This window comes from Aquarana catesbeiana, linkage group LG04 (assembly GCF_042186555.1).
Source record: "Aquarana catesbeiana isolate 2022-GZ linkage group LG04, ASM4218655v1, whole genome shotgun sequence".
Taxonomy (NCBI): Eukaryota; Metazoa; Chordata; class Amphibia; order Anura; family Ranidae; genus Aquarana; species Aquarana catesbeiana.
Window position 1 is genome coordinate 678,029,124 of NC_133327.1, and position 24,391 is coordinate 678,053,514.

At 42.0% G+C, this 24,391-nt stretch overlaps 1 protein-coding gene across 2 annotated transcripts in view; it reads right to left on the reverse strand.

The window, feature by feature from the left end:
- LOC141141035 (uncharacterized) overlaps nt 1-24,391 on the reverse strand; it is a gene marked incomplete at its 5' end in the record, with an annotated part of 96,554 nt that overhangs the window by 50,521 nt on the left and 21,642 nt on the right. For both annotated transcript variants that reach the window (XM_073628695.1, XM_073628694.1), the window contains 3 exon segments: nt 5,236-5,404; nt 10,425-10,482; nt 19,676-19,810. In XM_073628695.1, coding sequence (XP_073484796.1) covers nt 5,236-5,404; nt 10,425-10,482; nt 19,676-19,810 — 362 coding nt within the window.

Below are 24,391 nucleotides of genomic sequence, written 5' to 3' on the forward strand. Positions count from 1 at the left end.
AGATACAAAGTTGGTTTTTTTTTATAAACATTGTTCAGACAGGAGATAGAGAGATACAAAGTAACATTGTTTATAAACATTGAACAGACAGGAGGCAGAGAGATACAAAGTAACATTGTTTATAAATATTGTTCAGACAGGAGATAGAGAGGTACAAAGTAACACTGTTTATAAGCATTGATCAAACAGGAGACAGAGATACAAAGTAACATTGTTTATAAACATTGTTCAGACAAGGGATAGAGAGGTACAAAGTAACATTGTTTATAAACATTGATCAGAGAGGAGATAGAGAGATACGGAATAACATTGTTTATAAACATTGTTCAGACAGGAGACAGAGAGGAAAAAAACATTGTTTATAAGCATTGATCAGACAGGAGACAGAGAGGTAAAAAAACATTGTTTATAAGCATTGATCAGACAGGGAACAGAGAGGCACAAAGTAACATTGTTTATAAACATTGTTCAGACAGGAGATAGATACAAAGTAAAACTGTGTACTGTTATTGTTACTATGTGTTAACTGTTCAGGTGTGAGATAGAAAGTGACATTGTTACATTGGTATCTGCTTATATTCATCTGCATGTCAAATGGATGAACTTCAGCCTGCATAGGATGTCAGTTAAAGCAGCCTGACAAGTAAAACAATATATGTGTTACTTTGTTATCTTAATTAATGACAAATTCATCTTCGAATCAATAGACTTATAGCAGAAGTGTAAAAAGTTGCTCTGGTCCACAGAAGGTGTACAGGTGTGAGAGTCGAAGGGGTTAAATCTTAAATATAAATCTTTATTGCTTAGAGATGATTTTTTTTATCTTCTGCCTGCTTGCTGGGAACACCAACAGGAAGTCACCTGTGCGCAGGGAAATATCATCCCTTTAGGACACATAAAAAATTATTTAAAAATGAAATGGTGCAAATTCCGATACTATCCACTATGCTCTTATAAGATTTACTTACGGTGTTAAAAAAAAAAAAAAAAAAAGAAAACATAGGAGGGGTCTTTAAAAAGTCTTCGCATTTTCATATTTTCATTTTGGCCCCTTTCACACTGGGGCGGTTTGCAGGCGTTATTGCGCTAAAAATAGCGCCTGCAAACCGCCCCTAAACAGCCTCCACTGTTTGTTCAGTGTGAAAGCCCGAGGGCTTTCACACTGAAGCGGTGCGCTGGCAGGACGGTAAAAAAAGTCCTGCGAGCCGCATCTTTGGAGCGGTGAAGGAGCGGTGTATTCACCGCTCCTTCACCGCTCCTGCCCATTGAAATCAATGGGACAGCGCGGCTATACCACGGTAATACCGCGGCTATAGCCGCGCTGTACGAGTTGTTTTAACCCTTTTTCGGCCGCCAGGGGGGGTTAAAACCGCTAGCGGCCGAATACCAGGGGTAAAACAGCGCTAAAAATAGCGCTGTTTTACCGCCGATGCCCCCTACCGCCCCAGTGTGAAAGGGGCCTTAGGAAAGGTGAGGGCGGGAGGAGAGGGTCATGTGACTAGTCTATCTGGCAAGCCGAAAGGTGAGGGCGGGAGGAGAGGGTCATGTGACTAGTCTATCTGGCAAGCCGGCTGACCTGTTTAGTATAATGCCCCGTACACACGGTCGGATTTTCCGATGGAAAAAGTGCGATCGGATTGTGTTGTCGGAAATTCCGACCGTGTGTGGGCTCCATCGGACTTTTTTCGTCGGAATTTCCGACACACAAAGTTTGAGAGCAGGATATAAAATTTTCCCACAACAAAATCCGATCGTTTAAATTCCGATCGCGTGTACACAAATCCGACGCACAAAGTGCCACGCATGCTCAGAATAAATTAAGAGATGAAAGCTATTGGCTACTGCCCCGTTTATAGTCCCAACGTACGTGTTTTACGTCACCGCGTGCAGAACGATCGGATTTTCCGACAACTTTGTGCGACCGTGTGTATGCAAGACAAGTTTGTGAAAAAAATCCTAGGATTTTGTTGACGGAATGTCCGATCAATGTCCGACCGTGTGTACGGACCATAAGATTGGTCATGCCGTGGTGAAGAGATGGCTGCGAAACGTATTAAAAAAAGCGTAGAAACTTTTTGAAGAACCCTCCTATAAAGTGACCCTTTAACACGAGTCAATATTTGGTTCATAATAAAAATGTATAGTTTGGAATGTTAAGAATAAAATGACAATGGGCCAGTTTCATGAAGCTGCGATGGCACTGAAGGCATACTAAAGTGGTCTGCCAATCAGTAACTATTACATATAAAGTGAATATCAATCTACGCAATCTAAAGTGGTGCAAACAAATTTTGAATAATTAATAATAACTGCTATATCACTAACAAGTGTTCTCTCTTCACTTAAAGTGGAAATTTTTTTTTTTTTTTAAGAGCCCTTGCACACTGGGGCGGTTTGCAGGCGCTATTGCGCTAATAATAGCGCCTGCAAACCGACCCGAAAGTGCCGCTGCTTTCATTCCAGTGTGCAAGCCCCGAGGGCTTTCACACTGGAGCGATGTGCTGGCAGGACGGTAAAAAAAGTCCTGCCAGCAGTATCTTCGGAGCGGTGAAGGAGCGGTGTGTATACCGCTCCTTTACCGCTCCTGCCCATTGAAATCAATGGTACGGCGTGTCTATACCGCCGGCAAAGCGCCTCTGCAGAGGCGCTTTGCGGTGGTATTTAACCCTTTCTCGGCCGCTAGCGGGGGGTAAAACCGCCCCGCTAGCGGCCGCATACCGACGGTAAAACGCCGCTAATAATAGCGGCATTTTACCGCCGACGCCGCCCCCGCCCAAGTGTGAAAGGGCTCTAAGTCAGCAGCTACAAATACTGCAGCTGCTGACTTTTCAAAATAAGGACACTTACCTGTCCAGGGTGTCCGCGATGTCCTCACCCAAAGCCGACCCGTCCCTTGGGCTCCGGGTGGAGGCGCCGGGATCTTAAGTAAGGGGATCAGGAAATGAAACCTTGTGGCTTCACAGCCTGGTTCCCTACTGCGCATGTGCATGCGCGTGTCGCGCTGCACGTTCTGAGTGGTCCCTGCTGTCTTCTGGGACCTGTGTGTCTCCCAGAAGATAGCGGGGGGGAAGGAGGGGCCGGACATGGCGTAGATCGGCGCGGATACTGCGGACATCTTTCGCCGGAAGTGTGAGCAAATACCTATATTAGACAGGTATCTGCTCCCCCCTGAAAGGTGCCAAATATGACAGCGTAGTGGGGCAGAATCCAGACAGTGGAAGTTCCATTTTTGGGTGGAACTGCGCTTTAAAAGGTGCAAATAATCAATAGACAGTGCTGCGCTATAAAAAACATCAATACTATAAAAAGTGTAACTAAAAATGGTAATCAATAAACATATATTGCTGAAGGTTCGTACAGTATTACCTTGGATTATGAGCATAATCCGTTCAAGAAGAATGCTTGTAACCCAAAGCACTTGTATATCAAAGCGAGTTTCCCCATAATAATCAATGGAAACTCAGATAATTCGTTCCAGTGTCACTGCTAGTGTATGCATTACCGCATGTGGCCAGAGGTGGGGTGGGGGGCGCCGGAGACACTCGGAAAAACTCGGAGACGCTCGGATCAGAGACACTCGGAGACACTCGGGAACGGAGCGGCTCCGAGTATCTCCGAGCGTCACCGGCGTACCCGCACCTCTGGCCAAATGCGGTACTGCACACCCCAGAGGCCTGAATCCTGCCCAACAACGCTCGCAAACCGAGCCAGGATTTAAAAAATAAATAAAAACAGCTCGTATTGTGAAACGCTCGTAAACTGCCTTACTCGCAATCCGAGGTTTTACTGTATATAGTATCTGTGACCGATCGAAACAAATTAAAAAAAATCAATACATCAACGGCGCAAAAAATCCAAAATGCTTGTGCTTTCTTCCACCAGTCTCACAGGCTAAACTTGAACTTTCAGCAATATATGTTTATTGATTACCATCCATTTTTAGTTACACTTTTATTATTATTATTGATGTTTTTTTTATAGTGCAGCACTTATTGATTATTAGTAACTATTACATGACATAATAAGGCAGGGGTCTCCAAACTTTCTAAGCAAAGGGCCAGTTCACTGTCCTTCAGGTTTTAGGGGGGCCGGACTGTGGCCATCGGGAGTAGAAAATGTCCCAGCATCAGTTGGAGTAAACGATGCCCCATCTTTGGTGTCAGTAAGAAGAATTGCACCCCATCGTTGGTGTCATTGGGAGGAATTGTGCCCCATCCTTGGTGTCATTTGGGCCTCATTGTTGGTGTCGTTGGGAGGAATTGTGCCCCATCCTTGGTGTCATTTGGGCCTCATTGTTGGTGTCATTGGGAGGAACTATGCCCCATCTTTGGTGACACTGGGCCCTATCGTTGGTGTCATTAGGAGGAATCGTGCCCCATCATTGGTGTCATTTGGCCCCATCGTTAGTGTCTTTGGGAGGAATTGTGTCCCATCCTTGGTGTCATTTGGGCCTCATTGTTGGTGTCATTGGGAGGAACTATGCCCCATCATTGGTGACATTGGGCCCTATCGTTGGTGTCATTGGGAGGAATTGTGCCCCATCCTTGGTGTCATTTGGGCCTCATTGTTGGTGTCATTTGGAGGAACTATGCCCCATCTTTGGTGACACTGGGCCCTATCGTTGGTGTCATTGGGAGGAATCGTGCCCCATCGTTGGTGTCATTTGGGCCTCATTGTTGGTGTCATTGGGAGGAATTGTGCCCCATCATTGGTGTCATTTGGGCCTCATTGTTGGTGTCTTTGGGAGGAACTGTGCCCCATCATTGGTGTCATTTGGCCCCATCGTTAGTGTCTTTGGGAGGAATTGTGTCCCATCCTTGGTGTCATTTGGGCTCATTGTTGGTGTCATTGGGATGAACTATGTCGCATCATTGGTGACAATGGGACCTATCGTTGGTGTCATTGGGAGGAATCGTGCCCCATCATTGGTGGCATTGGACCTCATTGTTGGTGTCATTGGGAGGAAATTGTAATAAACTGTGCCCCTTCGTTGGTGACATATGGCCAAAGGGCCATATAAAAGCAAGCAAAGGGCCGCATCCGGCCCCCGGGCCGCAGTTTGGAGACCACTGTAATAGGACATCGGAGGTTACTTTAGCATGCCTATGTGCCACCGCAACAAAACATCTCTGAGGTCCACACGGTGGATGGGAGTTTTTCATGGCATAAACTCCATCCACCGTCATTGTCATGTGACAGCGGCCCCTGAGGAATCACGCATATTGGCGCACTCACAGAGTTCAGAGACGCCTCCTTCAGCTGCTGCAGGGAGGACAGAGGGAGATTGTTCTGCTGCAGAAAGTTCTCTTCCTCCTGGGAGATGGTGTAAATGTCTTCTGGGTCCATCCAGTCCACATCCCAGTTGCTCCCGGCCCACGCCGATCCCCCTCGCTCTGCTTGTGTCCTGTACAATGGAGATCAGTGTCATTGTTTCAGTTTATAAAGTCCAGAATAGGTTATCAGAGGGGCGCTCAAAATACTAATAATTGGTGGTGCGATATTGCGGGATGACAAATCAATATCTATGACAGGGCTCAAAATTAGACATGTCCACTGACAAAAAATCAATTCGTTTTCGTTTCATTCGTTTTTTTGCTTTTTTCGGAAATTCGGAAATCCGAAAATTCGGATGTTTGAATTTCCAAATTTCCTAATTTTAGAACTTCCAAATTTTCAGATTTCTGAATTTTAGAATTTACGAATTTTCGAATTTCAGAATTTTTGGATTTTTTCCGAATTTCCGAAAAAAGCAAAAAAATAAATGAAACGAAAATGAAAATGAATGAATTTTTTGAATCTGAAAATGAATCCGAAAATTCTAAAATCAGAAAAAAAGAAAGAAAATCAGTAAAATTCGAAATAATAACTAACTATTAAATTATTGGTATTGGAATTTCCTTTCAAATTTGGTTGTTTGTGAATGTAACAAATACAAATTTATCTAAAGTTACGAATTAACCGAAATAACAAATGCCGCATCTAAATAAATGGAATGTAACAAATTAATAATTAATAATAATAATAAAAAGGTTTTATTATTATTATTGTTATTTATTATTATTAGATCGTTACGTTCCATTAGTTTAGATACGGCATTCGTTATTTCAGATAATTCGTAACTTTGGAAAAATTCGTACTCGTTACGTTTACTAACAGCCATATTTGAAAGGAAATTCCAATACTTATAATTTAATATTTATTATTAGTTAGTTATTATTTCATATTTTCGGGTTTTCGAATTTTCAGATTTTCATTCTTTTGAATTTTCAGATTTTCATTCTTATTCTTGGATTTTCAAATTTCCTAATTTTCGAATTTTTAAATTTCCGAAATATTCCAATCTCTGAAATTCCGAATTTCCAAAATTCCGAAATTTAGAATTTTCGAAAATTCGGAAATTTGGAAATTTGAAATTCCGAAACTTGAAAATTTGGAAATTCAAAATTCGGAATCTCGGAAATTCGAATTTCATAAATTCGTAAATTCGAGATTTGGAAATTCAAAATTTCTAAAATTTCGAATTTTACAATTTCCGAAATTTCGAATTTCCGTATTTCCAAAATTTCAAATTTCCGAAATTCCGAATTTCCAAAATTATGAAATTACGAATTTTCGAAATTCCTAAATTTAGAATTTTCGGAAATTTGAAAACTCGGAAATTTCGGAATTAACGAATTTGTCAAAATTCGTTAACAAACGAATTTGGAACTAAACGAATTGCACATGTCTACTCAAAATTTCAAGTCCTAAACTATATGCCAGGCCCTGCTAAGAGAATGACAGGGGGCGGAGGCTTAGAGGAGAATCCGCTCCCGTTTAACCCCGCCTGCTGGTAGCGCCCGCCCCCCCTGGTCCTCCGCCCCCCCCTCCAAAGCGGCTCCACACTTGCCCTCAGCTTATTTCCACTCACCTAATGCGAGCAGGCAAATGGAAATTTTGAGGGCGGATCTAAGGCATATTTAAGTAGCCCTGGCGAGGCTGCTGTTGTCAGGCAAGGTCACCCTAACTGGGCTACCCAGAATCAGAATCCAAAAACATAAAGATAACATGAAGTGTGCCAAACCATAAAAGAGTCAAAGATTACATTAATTGCTCATTGAATTATTGACAAAAAAATGTAAAAAAATTACCCAACGCGTTTTGGAGGTCACAACCTCCCTTCATCGGGGCCTGAATGTTCTATATATTCTTGTAATATAAACCACAATTAGAAAACCTTGATTGACATAACATTTTGAGGAGTGATAAAGAATTTAAAATGAATCCAGTTTTGCAGCCAACTCCATTTCACATGCTTTATGAGTCGTGAAAACTTCACAGAAATTCATTTTGTCAGTTGTGCTGTTTGAGTCCTTATAATATATAGAAAGTCTGAGCCTTAAATGTTTTATCTGTTATACAGGTCCAAATAAAAAGATCTGTAGATCCTGCCCAAAACCCTGTGCCCCCTGACTGTGCTGCACTCCTATGCCGCGTACACACACGATCGGACTTTCCGACGGGAAATGTTGGATGTGAGCTTGTTGTCGGAAAGTCCGACCTTGTGTACGCTCCATCGGACATTTGCTGTCGGAATTTCCGCCCACAAATGTTCGAGAGCAGGTTCTCAAATTTTCAGCCAACATAACTTTGATGTCGGAAAGTCCGATCGTGTGTGCACAATTCCGTCGCACAAAAGTCCACGCATGCTCTGAATCAAGCAGAAGGAGCCGCACCGGCTATTGAACTTCCTTTTTCTCGGCTCGTTGTACGTCTTGTACGTCACACCGCGTTCTTGGCGTTCTGAGTTTTTTGCCAACATTTGTGTAACCTGTGTGGCCAACACCCTTTGGAAAAAAAATCCACGACTTTGTTGGTGGAAATTCCGATCGTTTTAGCGCTGGAAATAGCGCCTGTAATGCGCCTGAAAACTGCCCCCCATGCCGCCCGAATGTGAGAGCCTGAGTGCTTTCACACGGGGGGGGGGGGCGGTGCGCTTGCGGGACGTTAGGAAAAGTCCTGCAAGCAGCATCCTTGGGGCGGTTTGGGAGCCAAAACGTCCTGCCCATTGAAATGAGCACCTGAAAAGCATTTCGGAAGAACCGCAACAGGGGGGCGCTTTTAAGCCTTAAAAGCGCCCCGCTAGCGCCTGAAAAGCGCCGCTTAAACAGCGCTAAAGCACCGCTGCTAAAACGAGCGGCGCATCAGCGCTGCGGCAGCTCAGTGTGAAAGGTGTCTTACATTGTTCCGGGATCTCTCTCTGAACTACAGAACACCTCCCCGCTATAGACATCAATTAGTGTGAGTGACTCATCATCAGGATACAGCACCACATCCTTTACTAAACAGAACCGAGGGAAGGAATATTGGGACTTTTGGTGCTTCATACAAAACTAACATAGATTTCTTTAAAAATTCATTATTTATTAGAAAAAAATGTTAAAAGACAAATCCATATAAAAACAATGGACAGTCTTGACCATTTGTTTGGATGCGGCATTCGTTATTTCGGATAATTTGCAACTTAAAAATTTATTATTATACTTATAAATTCGTATTTGTTACGTTCACTAACAGCCAAATTTGAAAGGAAATTCCAATACCTAATAATTTAATAGTTAGTTATTAATAGTTTGTTATTATTTTGAATATTTCAGATTTTCGTTCTTTCAAATTTTCTTTCTTATTTTCAGATTTCCGAATTTTCTAATCCCCAATTTTTTAATTTACAAATTCCGAAATTACGAATTTACGAAAAAAACAAAAAAACAAAAAAAGATGAAATTCGAAAACGAATGAATTTTTCAGCAGTGCACATGCCTATTGATGACTGTATAGTTACTCCAAGTAATGAAACAGATACAAGCGTCACTTTCGACAACCAGGTTGAGGTTTCCTGTTCTGCCGCTTTACGTATTGACATACGCTGCATTGCCAAAAGTATTGGGACACCTGCTTTTACACGCACATGAACTTCAATGGCATCCCAGTCTTAGGCCCCGTACACACTACTAGATTTTCTGCAGATTTTTGTCTTCAGATTTACCAAAACCATGTAGTGGAAGGGCCTGCCTGATTGCATACAAATTGAAACTCTTAAGGGTTGACCTCATATTATATGGTTTTGGTAAATCTGAAGACAAAAATCTGCAGAAAATCTAATAGTGTGTATGGGGTCAAAGTCCGTAGGGTTCAATATTGAGTTGGCCCACCCTTTGCAGCTATAACAGCTTCACCCTTCAACTGTGAGGTCAGGCACTGATGTTGGACGAGAAGGTCTGGCTCGCAGGCTCCGCTCTAATTCATCCCAAAGGTGTTCTTGAGGTCAGGACTCTGTGCAGGCCAGTCAAATCCCTCCACCCCAAACTCGCTCCTCCATGTCTTTATGGACCTTGCTTTGTGCACTGGTGCGCAGTCATGTTGGAACAGGAAGGGGCCGTCCCCAAACTGTTCCCACAAAGTTGGGAGCATGAAATTGTCCAAAATGTCTTGGTATGCTGACCTCTCAAAGAGGTTGTAAAGTCAGAAGGTGTTTTAGCCTTATGCATTCTATGCATTAAGATAAAAAGCCTTCTATGTGCAGCCCCCCCCCTTAATACTTACCTGAGCCCCCTCTCTATCCAGCGATGTTCACAAATGCCTCTGCCATCCGAGACTCTCTCTCCTGATTGGCTGAGTGCCCTGCGCCCCGAGTCAAACTTTTTTCAAGCCAATTAAAGCCTCAGGCTCCAATCAAGTGGCTTGAAAAAAAAAAGTATAGAAACCTATGAGTCCGGTGCCCCATATGCATCCCTGCATGCAAAATAGGGGCATACCTCCCAACATTATAAGATGGGAATGAGGGACACCTACTAGCAAACGTATGTAGGCAAAGGACACGCCCCCTTAAAGGAGAATTAACAAAAAAAAAAGTTACATAAATCCACAAGAGCTTTTTTTTAACCACTACTATTCCTTTATATTGGCTTGAAAAAATTACAAATGCAGCAATTTAGAATTTGGATGAAAGGTTTAGCGCTGGGAAACACTTTTTGAAAGATAAAAATTTCATTTTATATACAACTATATAGATCAGACCAAAATGAGGGACAAATGAGGAGGAATGAGGGACAGAGGGACATTGCTCCAAATCAGGGACAGTCCCTCGAAATCAGGGACAGTTGGGAGCTATGTAGGGGGGCTACCAAAAATGATTGGGGGGTGGTTTTTAAAGTGATTTCTCAGCAAAATAAAGCATTAAGACATGAAAGGAGTTTGCTTTCAAGATAAAAAAATAAGGAAATAGTGTTTTTGATTTGTGGTGCTCGGAATCCATTATTCCTGCAGATTGCTCTTGTGGGGTTTTCTAGTTGGATCCGCCTCGTATTCCCCTCTCCTGGATCTGCACCTGTGTAATCCATCCTGGGACAACACAGACATTGTGAGATAACTCGGTGGACAAGTACCTGGAGCTGTAGGGCTCTGTCTGGCTCTGTGGGGGTGGAGACAACTGCGTATCCATATCTGCAAGAACAAATGAAAGAGTGTTATCAATAACTCTGGAGACAGGGCCCCGCCCCCGAGTGACCAGCAAATGGCGACAGCTCTGCTCTCTGTAGTTTTCACCTTTAACCCCCCGTGATTCTTTCTGACTATGAGGCAACAAAAAAACTATAAAACCAGAGAAAATAGTTCCCGACAGAAACAACGTGAAATAGACATGTGAGGTCCATTTTGTTCCAAATTGAAATTCGGACAATTATTTTCGATTTTTGGAAATTTGGATGTATCAGGATTTCTATTTCGTTTTTGTTTTTTTTGGCTTTTTTTTGGGTCATTCGTTATGATCGCAATTCGTAAATTCGAAAATTCGTAAAATTCGTAAGAATAACTAACTAATAATAACTAACTATTAAATTATAGGTATTGGAATCTCCTTTCAAATTTGGCTGTTAGTGAACTTAATGAATACGAATTTATCCGAAGTTGTGAATTATCCGAAATAATGAATGTAAACAAATGGAACTGAACAAAATAATAATAATAATAATAAAAAGTTTTTATTATTATTATTGTTATTTATTATTATTAATTTGTTACATTCCATTCATTTGGATACAGCATTCATTATTTCGGATAATTCATAACTTCAGATAAATTCGTATTTGTTACATTCACTAACAGCCAAATTTGAAAGGAAATTGCAATACCTATAATTTAATAGTTAGGAATAGTTAAAGTGGAGTTCCACCCACTTTTACAACTCTTCAGCATCCCTCACTAAACTGCGCACTGTAAACAAATTGGATATTTTTTTTTTTTCTCAGCACCTCCTGTATATCTGCTGTATTCATTTTTTACTTCCTCCTCCCTGGCCGCGGCCCATCGCATCATTTCCTGTTTCCAATGCCTTCTGGGAAGGGGCGGCAACTTCCTCTGAAACTGCCGTTGCTATGGAAACCTGACCTGATAACCTATTACACTGCTTGTGCTGCACTGAGCATGTGCGAGATCTGCAAGGATGAGATCCAGGAAGAAATACAGTCTGGCTTCAGATGCCCACACTTAAGATGGCCACGGCCTGCTGTAAGTTTATAAAATAACAAACTACTGCTATAAACTAACAAAACAGACCTTAGTTTACAGACTAACTTTACTAGAATACATTAAGCTTGTGTATTATAGGGGTATTTTTATTTAAAATTATAATTTCGGCCGGAACACCACTTAGTTATTATTAGTTTGGTATTATTTCAGATTTTCACATTTTTTGGATTTTCGGATTTTCGAATTTACGGATTTCTGAATTTACGGATTTCTGAATTTCTGGATTTATGGATTTCTGAATTTCTGAATTTACGAATTTTACGAATATTCAAATTTAAGGAAATTTACGAATGAACGAATTTGGTGAAATTCGATAAAAAAACGAATTCGAAATGAAAGAAATTGCACTTGTCTACGGTTTTCCCTCTAACTAAAAGCTGCAAGGCCCAGCCTGAGAAAAATGAACAGTGGAAGGCGTCACGGGGAGCTACCCAGTTCTGTCAACAACAGGATATTTTTCAGTAAAGCAGTTAACGTTAGCCTGGTGTGCATAGCAGCTGAGGACAGTTGTTTTCCCTGTAACCAAAAATCTGCAAGGCCCAACCTGAGAAGGCAGTGGGGAGGGGAAGGTGTCACAACTCTGACTCCGCTGTGTGTGTAATCTGAGCTTCTCAGCTCTGTCAGCAACAGGATATTTTTCAGCAAAGCGGTTAAGATTACCTCGGTGCGCAAAGCAGCCAAAGGCTCCACTGTCTGGACTCCACAGAGTTGCAACGGAAGATCTGGAAGGCCCAGCCTGAGAAAGCAGCAAGAAGGGGAAGGTGTCCCTGTGTTAATTCAGCTGTGCGTGTAATCTGAGCTCTGACAACAACAGGATGTTTTCAGCAAAGCAGTTAAGTTTAGCCCGGTGTGTAAAACAGCCGAGGGCTCCACTGTCTGGATTTCACCGTTTTCACTCTAAACTGAAAATCTGCAAGGCCCAGCCTGAGAAAGCAGTGAGAAGGGGAAGGTGTCGCAGACTTAGCTGTGTGTGTAATCTGAGCTACTCAGCTCTGTCAGCAAAGGGATATTTTTTAGCAAAGCAGCTAAAATTAGCCCGGTGTATAACACAGCTGAGGACTTCACTGTTTTCCTTCTAACCAAAAATCTGCAAAGCACAGCCTGAGAAAGCAATAAAAAGGGGAAGGTGTCGCAGACTCAGCTGTGTGTGTAATCTGAGCTGTCAGCAACAGGATGTTTTCAGCAAAGCAGTTAAATTTAGCCCGGTGTGTAAAGCAGTCGAGGGCTCCCGAGGGCTCCCCTGTTTTCCAACTGAAACTCTGCAAGGTCCAGCCTGAGAAAGCAGTGATAGTGCCCTTCCCTATAGACATGTGCATCCAAATTCGTTGTTTAACCACTTCAATACCAGACACTTTCGCCCCTTCCCGCCCATGACAAGTTTCAGCTTTTCAGCGCCGTCACAATTTAAATGACAATTGCGCGGTCATGTTACACTGTACCCAAACAAAATTTTTATCATTTTGTTCCCACAAATAGAGCTTTCTTTTGGTGGTATTTCATCACCTCTGCGGTTTTCAATTTTTGCTAAACAAACTAAAAAAGAACAACATTTTTGAAAAAAAAACAGTTTTTCTTTGTTTCGGTTATAAAATTTAGTTTTCTCCTTCACTGACGAGCACTGATGAGGTGGCACTGATGGGCACTGATGAGGTGGCATCCAATGAGGCTGCACTGATAGGCAGCACTGATGGGCACTGATGAGGCGGCACTGATGAGTTGGCACTGATAAGGTGGCACTGATGGGCACTGAAGAGCATGCACTAATATGTAGAATTGATGGGCACTGATATGCGCCAATGATATGCAGCACTGATGGGCACCAATAGGCGGCACTGATATGCAGCACTTATGGGCACTGACTGCCGGCACTGATGGGCACTGACTGGCAGCTATGATGGGCACTGACAGGCGGCTGCGATGGGCACTGACAGGCGGCTGTGATGGGCACTGACAGGCGGCACTGATTGGCAGATAGGCGGTACTGATTGGCACTGACAGGTGGCACTGATGGGCAGCACTGATGTTGAGGTACTGACAGGTTTTACTGCTGGGCACTGAGATGGGCACTGTAGGGCACTGTGGTGGGCACTGATTAGCACTGATATGGGCACTGATGGGCACTTTGATGGGCACTGTGAGCTCTGGCAGAGGCTTCTTATCACGATCGGAGATGCGGGGTGTCAGACTGACATGCCGCACTCGCGATCGGCGCGCTGCGCGGCCCTGCGGGCTCGCTCTGGCATGTTATCCTGCTGGATGTCATATGATGCCCAGTCAGGATAACACAACCACTTCCAGGACATCATTCTGCATATGGCGGGCGGGAGGTGGTTAACAAATTTTTACAAATTCGTTCCAAATTTCCGAATTTCCGAATTTTTCAATTTCTGAAATTCCGAAATTCTGAATTTCGAATTTCCAAACCTCCGAATTTTCAAATTTCGAAATTTTGGACATTCAAAAATTCGGAATTTCAGAAATTCGAAATTTCGGAAATTTGAAATTCGGAAATTGGACATTTTGGAGATTGGAAAACTTTGGATATTGGGAAGTTCGGAAATTCGAAGTTTCAGAAATGCAAAAATTCAAAAATTTCGAAATTTGAAAATCCAAAAATAAGAATGAAAATCTGAACATTCAAAAGAATGAAAATCTGAAAAATCGAAAACCCGAAAATCTGAAATAATAACTAACTAATAATAGCTAACTAATAAATTATAGGTATTGGAATTTCCTTTCAAATTTGTCTGTTAGTGAACGTAACGAGTACGAATTTATCCAAAGTTACGAATTATCTGAAATAACGAATGCCGCATCTAAATGAATAGAAAGTAACGATCTAATAATAAATAACAATAATAATAATAAAACCTTTTTATTATTATTATTTATTATTAATTTGTGCCATTCCATTTGTTTAGATGTGGCATTCATTATTTAAGATAATTCGTAACTTCAGATAAATTTGTACTCGTTACGTTCACTAACAGACGAATTTGAAAGGAAATTCCAATACCTATAATTTATTAGTTAGCTATTATTAGTTAGTTATTATTTCGCATTTTACTGATTTTCTTTCTTTTTTTTCAGATTTTAGAATTTTGGGATTTTTGAATTCTGAATTTCCAAAATTCCAAAAATCCAGAAATTTGGAAATTCAGAATTCGAAAATTTTAAATTCGGAAAATCCAAAATTCCAAAATTCCAAAATTCGGAATTTGAAAATTCAGAAATGTGAAAATCCGAATTTTCGGATTTCCGAAAAAAGCAAAAAAACAAATGAAACGAATATGAAAACGAACACATTTTTTGTCAGTGCATATGTCTAGTGCCCTTTCATAGGTGTCAGTGGGAGGAATAGCGCCCCAAGTGCCAGATAAGGGCAAGCAAAGGGCTCCATCTGGCCCCTCGGGGCCACAGTTTGGAGACCCCTGGTATAAGCTATACATATACTTTGTGATTAAATAACATTTCTAATCATATGAAGTTAATTACAAGAGTTCCCCTTTACATCAGAGGAGTCCACAGAGTTCTCCTTTTACATCCAAATCCATAAGGTTCATCTTTTACATCTGAACTAGCAGAGTTCCCTTTAGACATCTGCACACTGAAATATTTGGTTTTGGAATTTTCTGTTTCATCCGAAAAATACATTTATTTAGTTAATCCCAAAATTCGTTTTTATTTATTTCGTTAAAAAATGCATCAGTAGAAAATCCGAAGTAATTAAGGTTGAATCTGTCAAGTGAAGGATTAGAGCCCTTTCACACTGGGGCGGTGCGGGTGCCGGCAGTAAAACGGCGCTATTTTTAGCGCCACTTTACTGTCGTTTTAGCGGCAGTATTTGGCCGCTAGCGGGGCGGTTTTACCCCCTGCTAGCGGCCAAGAAAGGATTAAAACCACCGCATAGCGCTATGCCGGTGGTATAGCCGCGCTGCCCCATTAATTTCAATGGGCAGGAGCGGTGAAGGAGCGGTGTTTACTGCTAGCAGGACTTTTTTTAGCATCCTGGCAGCGCCCTCAAGGGCTTTCACATTGGAGAGACAGCAGCGGCTCTTTCAGGGCGCTTTGCAGTCGCCATTTTTAGCGCTGTAGCGCCTGCAAAGCGCCCCCAGTGTGATAGGGGTCTTATGGTGTCTGTCGGATGTTCTAAGAAGATTCGACGAAGCAGCTAAACCGTGCGACGCCGCGATCGTACATTTCCGGTCGAATGCTCCGCCCACAAGCTATCGTAGAGTTCTAATGTTGTTTGACTAGTAATTATTATATTTATTATTACTAGTCAAACAACATTAGAGTTCTTCTACAGCCTATGGGCGGAAGCATTTGACCGTAAACGTCCGCTCCTCGGCGATCGTATGTTTTTAGCTGCTTCGTCCCAAGCGGTGAAATTCCCGCATGATGAAATGGGATCTCCGTCCTTCTGGCTTAACTAAAACCAGCATTATTTTACAATGGTATTCTAATAACACACGCGGCAGTCTTTGATTTCAGAAACAGGGTTTACAGTTTCGAATTCGACTGGTTGTAAAAATCCGATTCGAATTTCAATTCGAATTTTTGGAAATTCGGACGAATTTCATTTCATTATTCGGAGCATTCGCTAAACTAAAATTCGGGTATTCGGATATATCCGAATCGCCGAATAATGGAAAATCCGTCCGAATATTTATAAGGAAACGAACCGCACGTGCCTAAGCCACAGTTAATGCTGCATTCCCCCTACAAGAAGGTGCTGTGTGTTTATAGAGGTCGCCCTGCCAAATATGGTGAAATATGGGATAAGTGGCTGGGAAACGCCTCCACGTGGGAGGAGCCGCCTAAGGTCAATGTGTAACACTATCTGCATAGACCAGATATTATCGTCATTTTTATGCCAGGTCTGTCTAGGATTGTTTATACATATAAGGGCATTCGGCGTTTCTGCAATGTATACGATCGATCTTGTGACTGCCATAAAATCCTTACATAGGCATTCTAGATACACACAACCTTATCAGCTCTTCTCATGAGGTGTGGTTCCTGCTCAACAGCTTTTTTATCAGTCAACCTGCTGCTTTCTCCTTTTCTTGTTTCGGTTCCTATGTTAAATTTTGGAAATTGCTAATATTTCCACATGTGTCATGTAAATGTATATACATTGATGTATATATATATATATATATATATACATATATATATATATATATATATATATATATATATATATATGGCCTTTTTTCTCAGAGAAAAGGTGCAGGAGCTCCTCCTTTTCTCCGCCCCCTACCCACCCCCGAGCACCGTTTCTTGGTTCCACCCCCTACCCACCTCCCATACTGCCCTTTTAGAGAATACAGAACCAAGTATTTTGTGCTGATCAGTAATTTGCATGGAATGTGTTAATGATAACAGAAAAAGCAGTAAAATAGGTCCACTGTAGCCAATAACAATAGAACCCCCTCCAGCAACAGTAGACCCCCCCCCCAACAACAATGGACCACCCGAAACAGAATCCCCCCAGCAGCAACAACAGATCTCCCCACAGCCAGCATCAATAGACTCATCCTCCAACAGTAGATCTCAGCAACAATTGGTCCCAACCAGCAACAATAGACCCCCCTGCAAAAATAGATCCCCTCCATCTAGAATAGATCCCCCAGCAACCAGCATCAATAGACCCTGCAGCACACTCCAGCCCCCCTTACCATTACATACAGTCAGTGCTGGAGGTGCCAGAACTGCGTTCCCCTGCGTTCCTGCTGAAAAAAGCCCTGTATATATATATACATATATATAGATATATCTATATATAGATATATAGATATATCTATATATAGATATATCTATATATCTATATATAGATATATCTATATATATATATCTATCTATATATATATATAGATAGATATATATATATATATATCTATATATATATAGATATATAGATATATATATATCTATATATCTATATATATATAGATATATATATATCTATATATATACACATATATATATAGATATATATATATACATATATATATAGATATATATATATACATATATATATATATATCTATATATATATGCTGTTAATGTGTAACTCACGCTCTTCTCAAATAAAGTCTTTATTTGTGAAAAAAAAAAAATTATAGACCCTTCATTTCTTTGTAAATGGGCAAACTTACAAAATCTGCAGGGGATCAAATCATTTATTCCCCCCCCCCACTGTATGCAAGTCACACTTAAAATCACGAAAAATAGCGCCGGAACTTCTCTTTCGAATCGATGCGGCCGTCCACTTGCCGACCAGCTCACGCAGTTATACCGCAACAGGTCGGCCCTCCTGCGCAAACAGAAGTAGCTGTACCCCACCATGCGCCGCAGGAGCGTGCCCGCGTGGCTCGATGTCTGCCGCCGACCCGCGATCGCGGTGTACAGAGGCAGAACGGGGGGAACTGCCTATGTAAACAATGCGATTCCCCGTTCTGCCTAGTGACATGTCAGAGATCTTCTGTTTCCAGTGATCGGGAACAGTGTCATGTTCCAGTGAGCCCATCCCCCCTACAGTTAGAACACATCAAGGGAACACAGTTGATCGCCCCTGTCAACCCCTTCCCTGCCAGTGTCATTTTTACATTAATCTGTGCATTTTTTTTAGCACTAATCAATGTAATAATGTCATTGGTCCCAAAAAAGTATAATTTGGGGTCAGATCTGTCCGCCGCAATGTCGCAGTCCCGCTAAAATTCGTAGATCGCCGCCATTACTAGTAAAAACAATAAAAAAAAAAAAAAAAGTCCCTAAACATTTAGGGACTTTTTTTTCCAGTAGTTTGTAGACACGATAACTTTTTCGCAAACCAATCAATATATGCCTATTGCGATTTTTTTTTTTTTTTAAAAATGTAGAAGAGTATATATCCGCCTAAACTGATGAATGAATTTTTTTTTATAATTTTTTAGATATGTATTATAGCAGAAAGTAAAAAAAAAAAAAAAAGTTTTTTTCTAATTTTTAATTTTTTTTATATATAGCGCAAAAAAATAAAAACCGCAGAGGTGATCAAATTCCACCAAAAGAAAGCTCTATTTGTGGGAAAAAAAGTATGTCAATTTAGTTTGGGTACAACGTCGCACGACTGCGCGATTGTCAGTTAAAGCGACGCAGTGCCGTATCGCAAAAAATAGCCTGGTCATTAAGGGGGCTGAAGTGGTTAAACAGTTCCATTGCTGACAATAGGGTGCGACTTGTCATGCAATTTGGACCTGTCAAATCGCAGGACAAGTCGCACTGGTGTGAACAGGGGGTTAAGGTGAACAAATTGCACTACAACTCCACTAATATCTAGTTAAAACAACAACAACAAAATTTGAAAGTGTACTATGCCGTTAAGGGCCCATTTTTATCCATTTGTTGCAGGAACACGCGTGATAATACAATGTAACATGTTTGTTGCATTGTGTTGCCATTCACAGTGTGCTGTGTACTTTACAGTAAAACATTTTTGTAACATGTCCGGTTTTTGGCACTCTAATATAAGCGGATGCTGTAACACAATGTTTTTGTTTTTTTTTACTAAAACCGGAGAAGTGCAAAATCTGGTGCAGCTGTACACAGAAACCAATCAGCTTCCAGGTTTTAGGCTCGGTTCACACATGGGCGGCACGACTTGCAGGTCGCCTCAGCGAGGCGACCTGCAAACGACTGCGGGGCGACTTGCGAGACGACTTCTGCATAGAAGTCTATGCAAGTCGCCCCAAGTCGCCCCCAAAGTAATACAGGAACCTTTTTCTAAGTCGGAGCGACTTGCGTCGCTCCAATTAGAACGGTTCCATAGCACAGAACGGGAGGCGACTTGTCAGGCGACTAGGTCGCCTGACAAGTCGCCCCAGTGTGAACCGAGCCTTATTGTCAAAGCTTAATTAAACAAGCTGAAGTTAGAAGCTGATTGGCTACCATGCACAGCTGCACCAAATTTTACATTTTCGTAAATCAACCCCACTGCACATTAAAGTGCCGTATGTCGTAATGCACTAAAAAATTGTAAATGGACGCTAAATATAGAAATATAAAAATCATAATTATATCATCAAATCATAATAAAAAATTAGAAAATTTCTGGATATCTCACCAAAAGTCCCGCTGTGATGGAAGGAAGTATAAAACTCGCTCTCTGCGATTGGATGGTCTGACGGTTGGTACAGCCTACTGATGGCGCCTCCATATTGCTCCGCCAGGGACCGGTTATATGGCTCGGACTCATATCCTGTACAATAGAGATATTGATAAACATTGTTTCCTATCTGTCTACTTAAGAAGTGTATATACTGTACAGAGATATCATAAAATGTACAATTACAGTGCCCTGAAAAAGTATTCACACCCCTTGAAAACTTCCACATTTTGTCATGTTTTTTTTTTTTTAACAATCAGGAGTGCTTTATTGAAGGATTAAGTAACAATACAATGAAGTATGCAATCATAGAGCAAATGTTGTCATGTTACATAAAAAAAAAAACATAAATGTATATTATTGGGATTTTATGTGATTGACCAACACAAAGCGGCTCATAATTGTGAAGTGGAAGGAAAATGATAAATGGTTTTCAAAATTTTTTACAAATAAATATGTGAAAAGTGTGGTGTACATTTGTATTCAGCCCCCTTTACTCTGATACCCCTAACTAAAATCTAGTGGAACCAATTGCCTTCAGAACTCACCTAATTAGTAAATAGAGTCCACCTGTGTGTAATTTAATCTCAGTATAAATTCAGCTGTTCTGTGAAGCTCTCAGAGGTTTGTAAGTGAACCTTAGTGAACAAACAGCATCATGAAGGCCAAGGGACACACCAGACAGGTCAGGGATAAAGTTGTGGAGAAGTATAAAGCAGGGTTAGGTTATAAAAAAAACATCTCAAGCTTTGAACATCTCACGGAGCTCTGTTCTTTCCATCATCCGAAAATGGAAAGAGTATGGCACAACTGCAAACCTACCAAGACATGGCCGTCCACCTAAACTGACCGGCCGGGCAAGGAGAGCATTCATCAGAGAAGAGCCAAGAGGACCATGGTAACTCTGGAGGAGCTGCAGAGATCCACAGCTCAGGTGGGAGAATCTGTCCACAGGACAACTATTAGTCGTGTTCTCCACAAATCTGCCCTTTATAGAAGAGTGACAAGAAGAAAGACATTGGTGAAAGAAAGCCATAAGAAGTCCTGTTTGCAGTTTGTGAGAAGCCATGTGGAGGACACAGCAAACATGTGGAAGAAGGTGCTCTGGTCAGATGAGACCAAAATTGAACTTTTTGGCCTAAAAGCATAACGCTATGTGTGGCGGAAAACTAACACTGCACATCACCCTGAACACACCATCCCCACCGTGAAACATGTTGGTGGCAGCATCATGTTGTGGGGATGCTTTTCTTCAGTAGGGACAGGGAAGCTGGTCAGAGTTGATGGGAAGATGGATGGAGCCAAATACAGGACAATCTTAGAAGAAAACCTGTTAGAGTCTGCAAAAGACTTGAGACTGGGGGGGAGGTTCACCTTCCAGCAGAACAACGACCCAAAACATACAGCCAGAGTTACAATGGAATGGTTTAGATCAAAGCGTATTCATGTGTTAGAATGGCCCAGTCACAGTCCAGACCTAAATCACATTGAGAATCTGTGGCAAGACTTGAAAATTGCTGTTCACAGAAGCTCTCCATCCAATCTGACAGAGCTTGAGATATTTTGCAAAGAAGAATGGGCAAAAATGTCCCGCTCTAGATGTGCAAAGCTGGTAGAGACATCCCCAAAAAGACTTGCAGCTGTAATTGCAGAGAAAGGAGGTTCTACAAAGTATTGACTCCGGGGGGGGGGGGACGACATTTTTTAAACACATTTTGAAAACCATTTATCATTTTCCCTCCTCTTCACAATTATGAGCCACTTTGTGTTGGTCTATCACATAAAATCCCAATAAAATACATTTATGTTTTTGGTTGTAACATGACAAAATGTGGGAAATGTCAAGGGGTGTGAATACTTTTTCCAGGCACTGTATTCTGTGTTCTACCATATTATACCAGATCATCTCACAGAAGAATCCTTTACACATATAAGATGATATGTACATACCTGTATATATCATTCCACCTAATATAACAGTATGAGCTGGATATACAGTAAATAACAACCTGCAGATGTAATGTTATCTTATCAGGAATTGTATCTCCACCTCAGCATTCTGCTGGAAATAGTTTTTGTATTATATTATACCAGACCTTCTTAATGGGCTCACAGGAGAATCCTTCAGACATATTTAGGATGGTATGTACATACCTATATATCAGTGGCCGCCCGTTCATTAGGGGCAGAGGGGCGCCACCCCCCCTATCCAATGCATCCGGCCCCCTGATCTACATGCAGGGTGCCAGACGCATGGATTCCAATGGGGGGGGGGGGTGTTTTTTTTATGCCCGTGATTAGAGCCAGAGGCTCTAATAGGCTTCAAAAAGGGGTGTGGCTCGGGGGGCGCAGACTACCGCGCCTGAAGCCCATCCAGTTGTGTGACAACGGCGAATGAATATTCGCTATTGTCACACTGTATCTCCTCCCCAATCAGGGAGCGGGTCATGAGACCCATCACCCGATCCGATCGAATTGGCCACCAGGAGGAGGAGGGAGGAGATGCTGGGAAAATGAGACAGCGGCCACCTGCAGCCCGGAGAGAAGCCGCCACCGCCGCCCGCCGCCTAGAGCGCTGCCCGCGAGATGGGGTAAGTGCGGGGCCTTGACTGACTGACGTGGGGGCTTTTGTGCCATCTGTGACCCGACCGGGGGGGGGGGTTGGGGTGGTGGTAGGTGGATTGTTTGCCCCCCCCCCTTCCCCCCCAAAAAAACACCAGCTGCCACTGCTGTATATACACTCACTGGACACTTTATTAGGTACACCTTGCTAGTCCCGGGTTGGACCCCTTTTTGCCTTCGTTCTTCATGGAATAGATACAACAAGGTGTTGGAAACGTTCCTCAGAGATTTTGCTCCATAGTGACATGATAGCATCACGCAGTGGCTACAGATTTGTCGGCTACACATCCATGATGCCAATCTCCCAATCCACCACATCCCAGAGGTGCTCTATTGGATGAGATGTGGTGAGTGTGGAGGCCATTGGAGTACAGGGACCTCATTGTCCAGTGGTGAGATGATTGGACCTTTGTGACATGGTGCATTATCCTGCTGGAAGGAGCCATCAGAAGATGAGGACAGTGTAGTCATAAAGGGATGGACATGGTCAGCATCAATACTCAGGTAGGCCGTGGTGTTTAAACCATGATCAATTGGTACTAAGGGGTCCAAAGTGTGCCAAGAAAATATCCCCCCCCCACCATTACACCCCCACCACCAGCCTGAACCGGTGATACAAGGCAGGATGGATCCATGCACCAAATTCTGACCCCACCATCTGAATGTCGGAGCTGAAATCCAGACTCATCAGACCAGGCAATGTTTTTCCAATCTTCTTTTGTCCGATTTTGGTGATCCTGTGCCAATTGTAGCCTCAGTTTCCCGTTCTTAGCTGAGAGGAGTGGCACCCGATGTGGTCTTCTTCTGCTGTAGCCCATCTGCTTCAAGAATCGATGTGTTGTGTGTTCAGAGATGGTATTCTGCATACCTTGGATGTAACGAGTGGTTTTTTAAGTTACTGTTGTCTTTCTATCATTTGGAACCAGTCTGCCCATTCTCCTCTGACATCAAGGCATTTTCCTCCACACAACTGCCGCTCACTGGATATTTTCTCTTTTTTCGGACCATTCTCTGTAAACCCCGAGAGAGGGTTGTGGGTGAAAATCCCAGTAGATCAGAATTTTTTTATATACTCAGACCAGCCCGTCTGGCACCAACACCCATGCCACGTTCAAAGTCCCTTAAATCCCCTTTCTTCCCCATTCTGATGCTCGGTTTGAACTTTAGCAAGTCGTCTTCACCATGTCTAGATGCCTCAATGCATTGAGTTGCTGCCATGTGATTGGCTGATTAGCAATTTGTGTTACCAAGCAATTGAACTGGTGTACCTAATAAAGTGGCCGGTGAGTGTATATTATTCTAATAGAACAGTATGAGCGGAATATAAATAACGATCTGCAGCTATAATGTTGTCCTATCAGAAATGTTATGCCCAGGTCAGCATTCTGCTGGAATTTTTTTTCATATTTGTAACTTTATATATTCATTTTTTTTATTTATTTTTTTTTCAAGAAAACATCCAATACTTTTTTGAAACAATCCATCTGATCTGTTACAACCAGATTCACATTTACACCGCTCTTACAGGAAAGAATCCCTTAAGCAGCTGGGAGTTAAAACCTCTTCAATGGGAATGTTCTGCCCCACGTTCATGGAAATGTTCTATATCAGGGGTCTCAAACTGGTGGCCCTCCAGCTGTTGCAAAACTACAACTCCCATGAGGCATTGCAAGGCTGACAGTTACAAGCATGACTCCCACAGGCAGAGGTATGATGGGACGTGTAGTTTCGCAACAGCTGGAGGGCCGCCAATTTGAGACCCCTGATTATTGTATTGAACTGTATTAGGTTATTATTGTTTTGTAGTATGTTTACATCTAGTGGCAGTTTTGAGCCACTACAACTTGTTTACTATGTGATTTTGGTATCGCCCTCTGTCCTTCCCTCCTGTTTAGTGCTAGTTAGTTTAGCCCTAGCTATACCCCCCCCCCACACTTCTTCCATGTTCCTTCAGTCAGTGTAAATTCTTCAGATTTAGGGCTTAGAATAGTCATTGTCTTCTTACACTTCCAGAGACTGGCAAAATATTCTTTGTTATGCAAATTTCTGAAA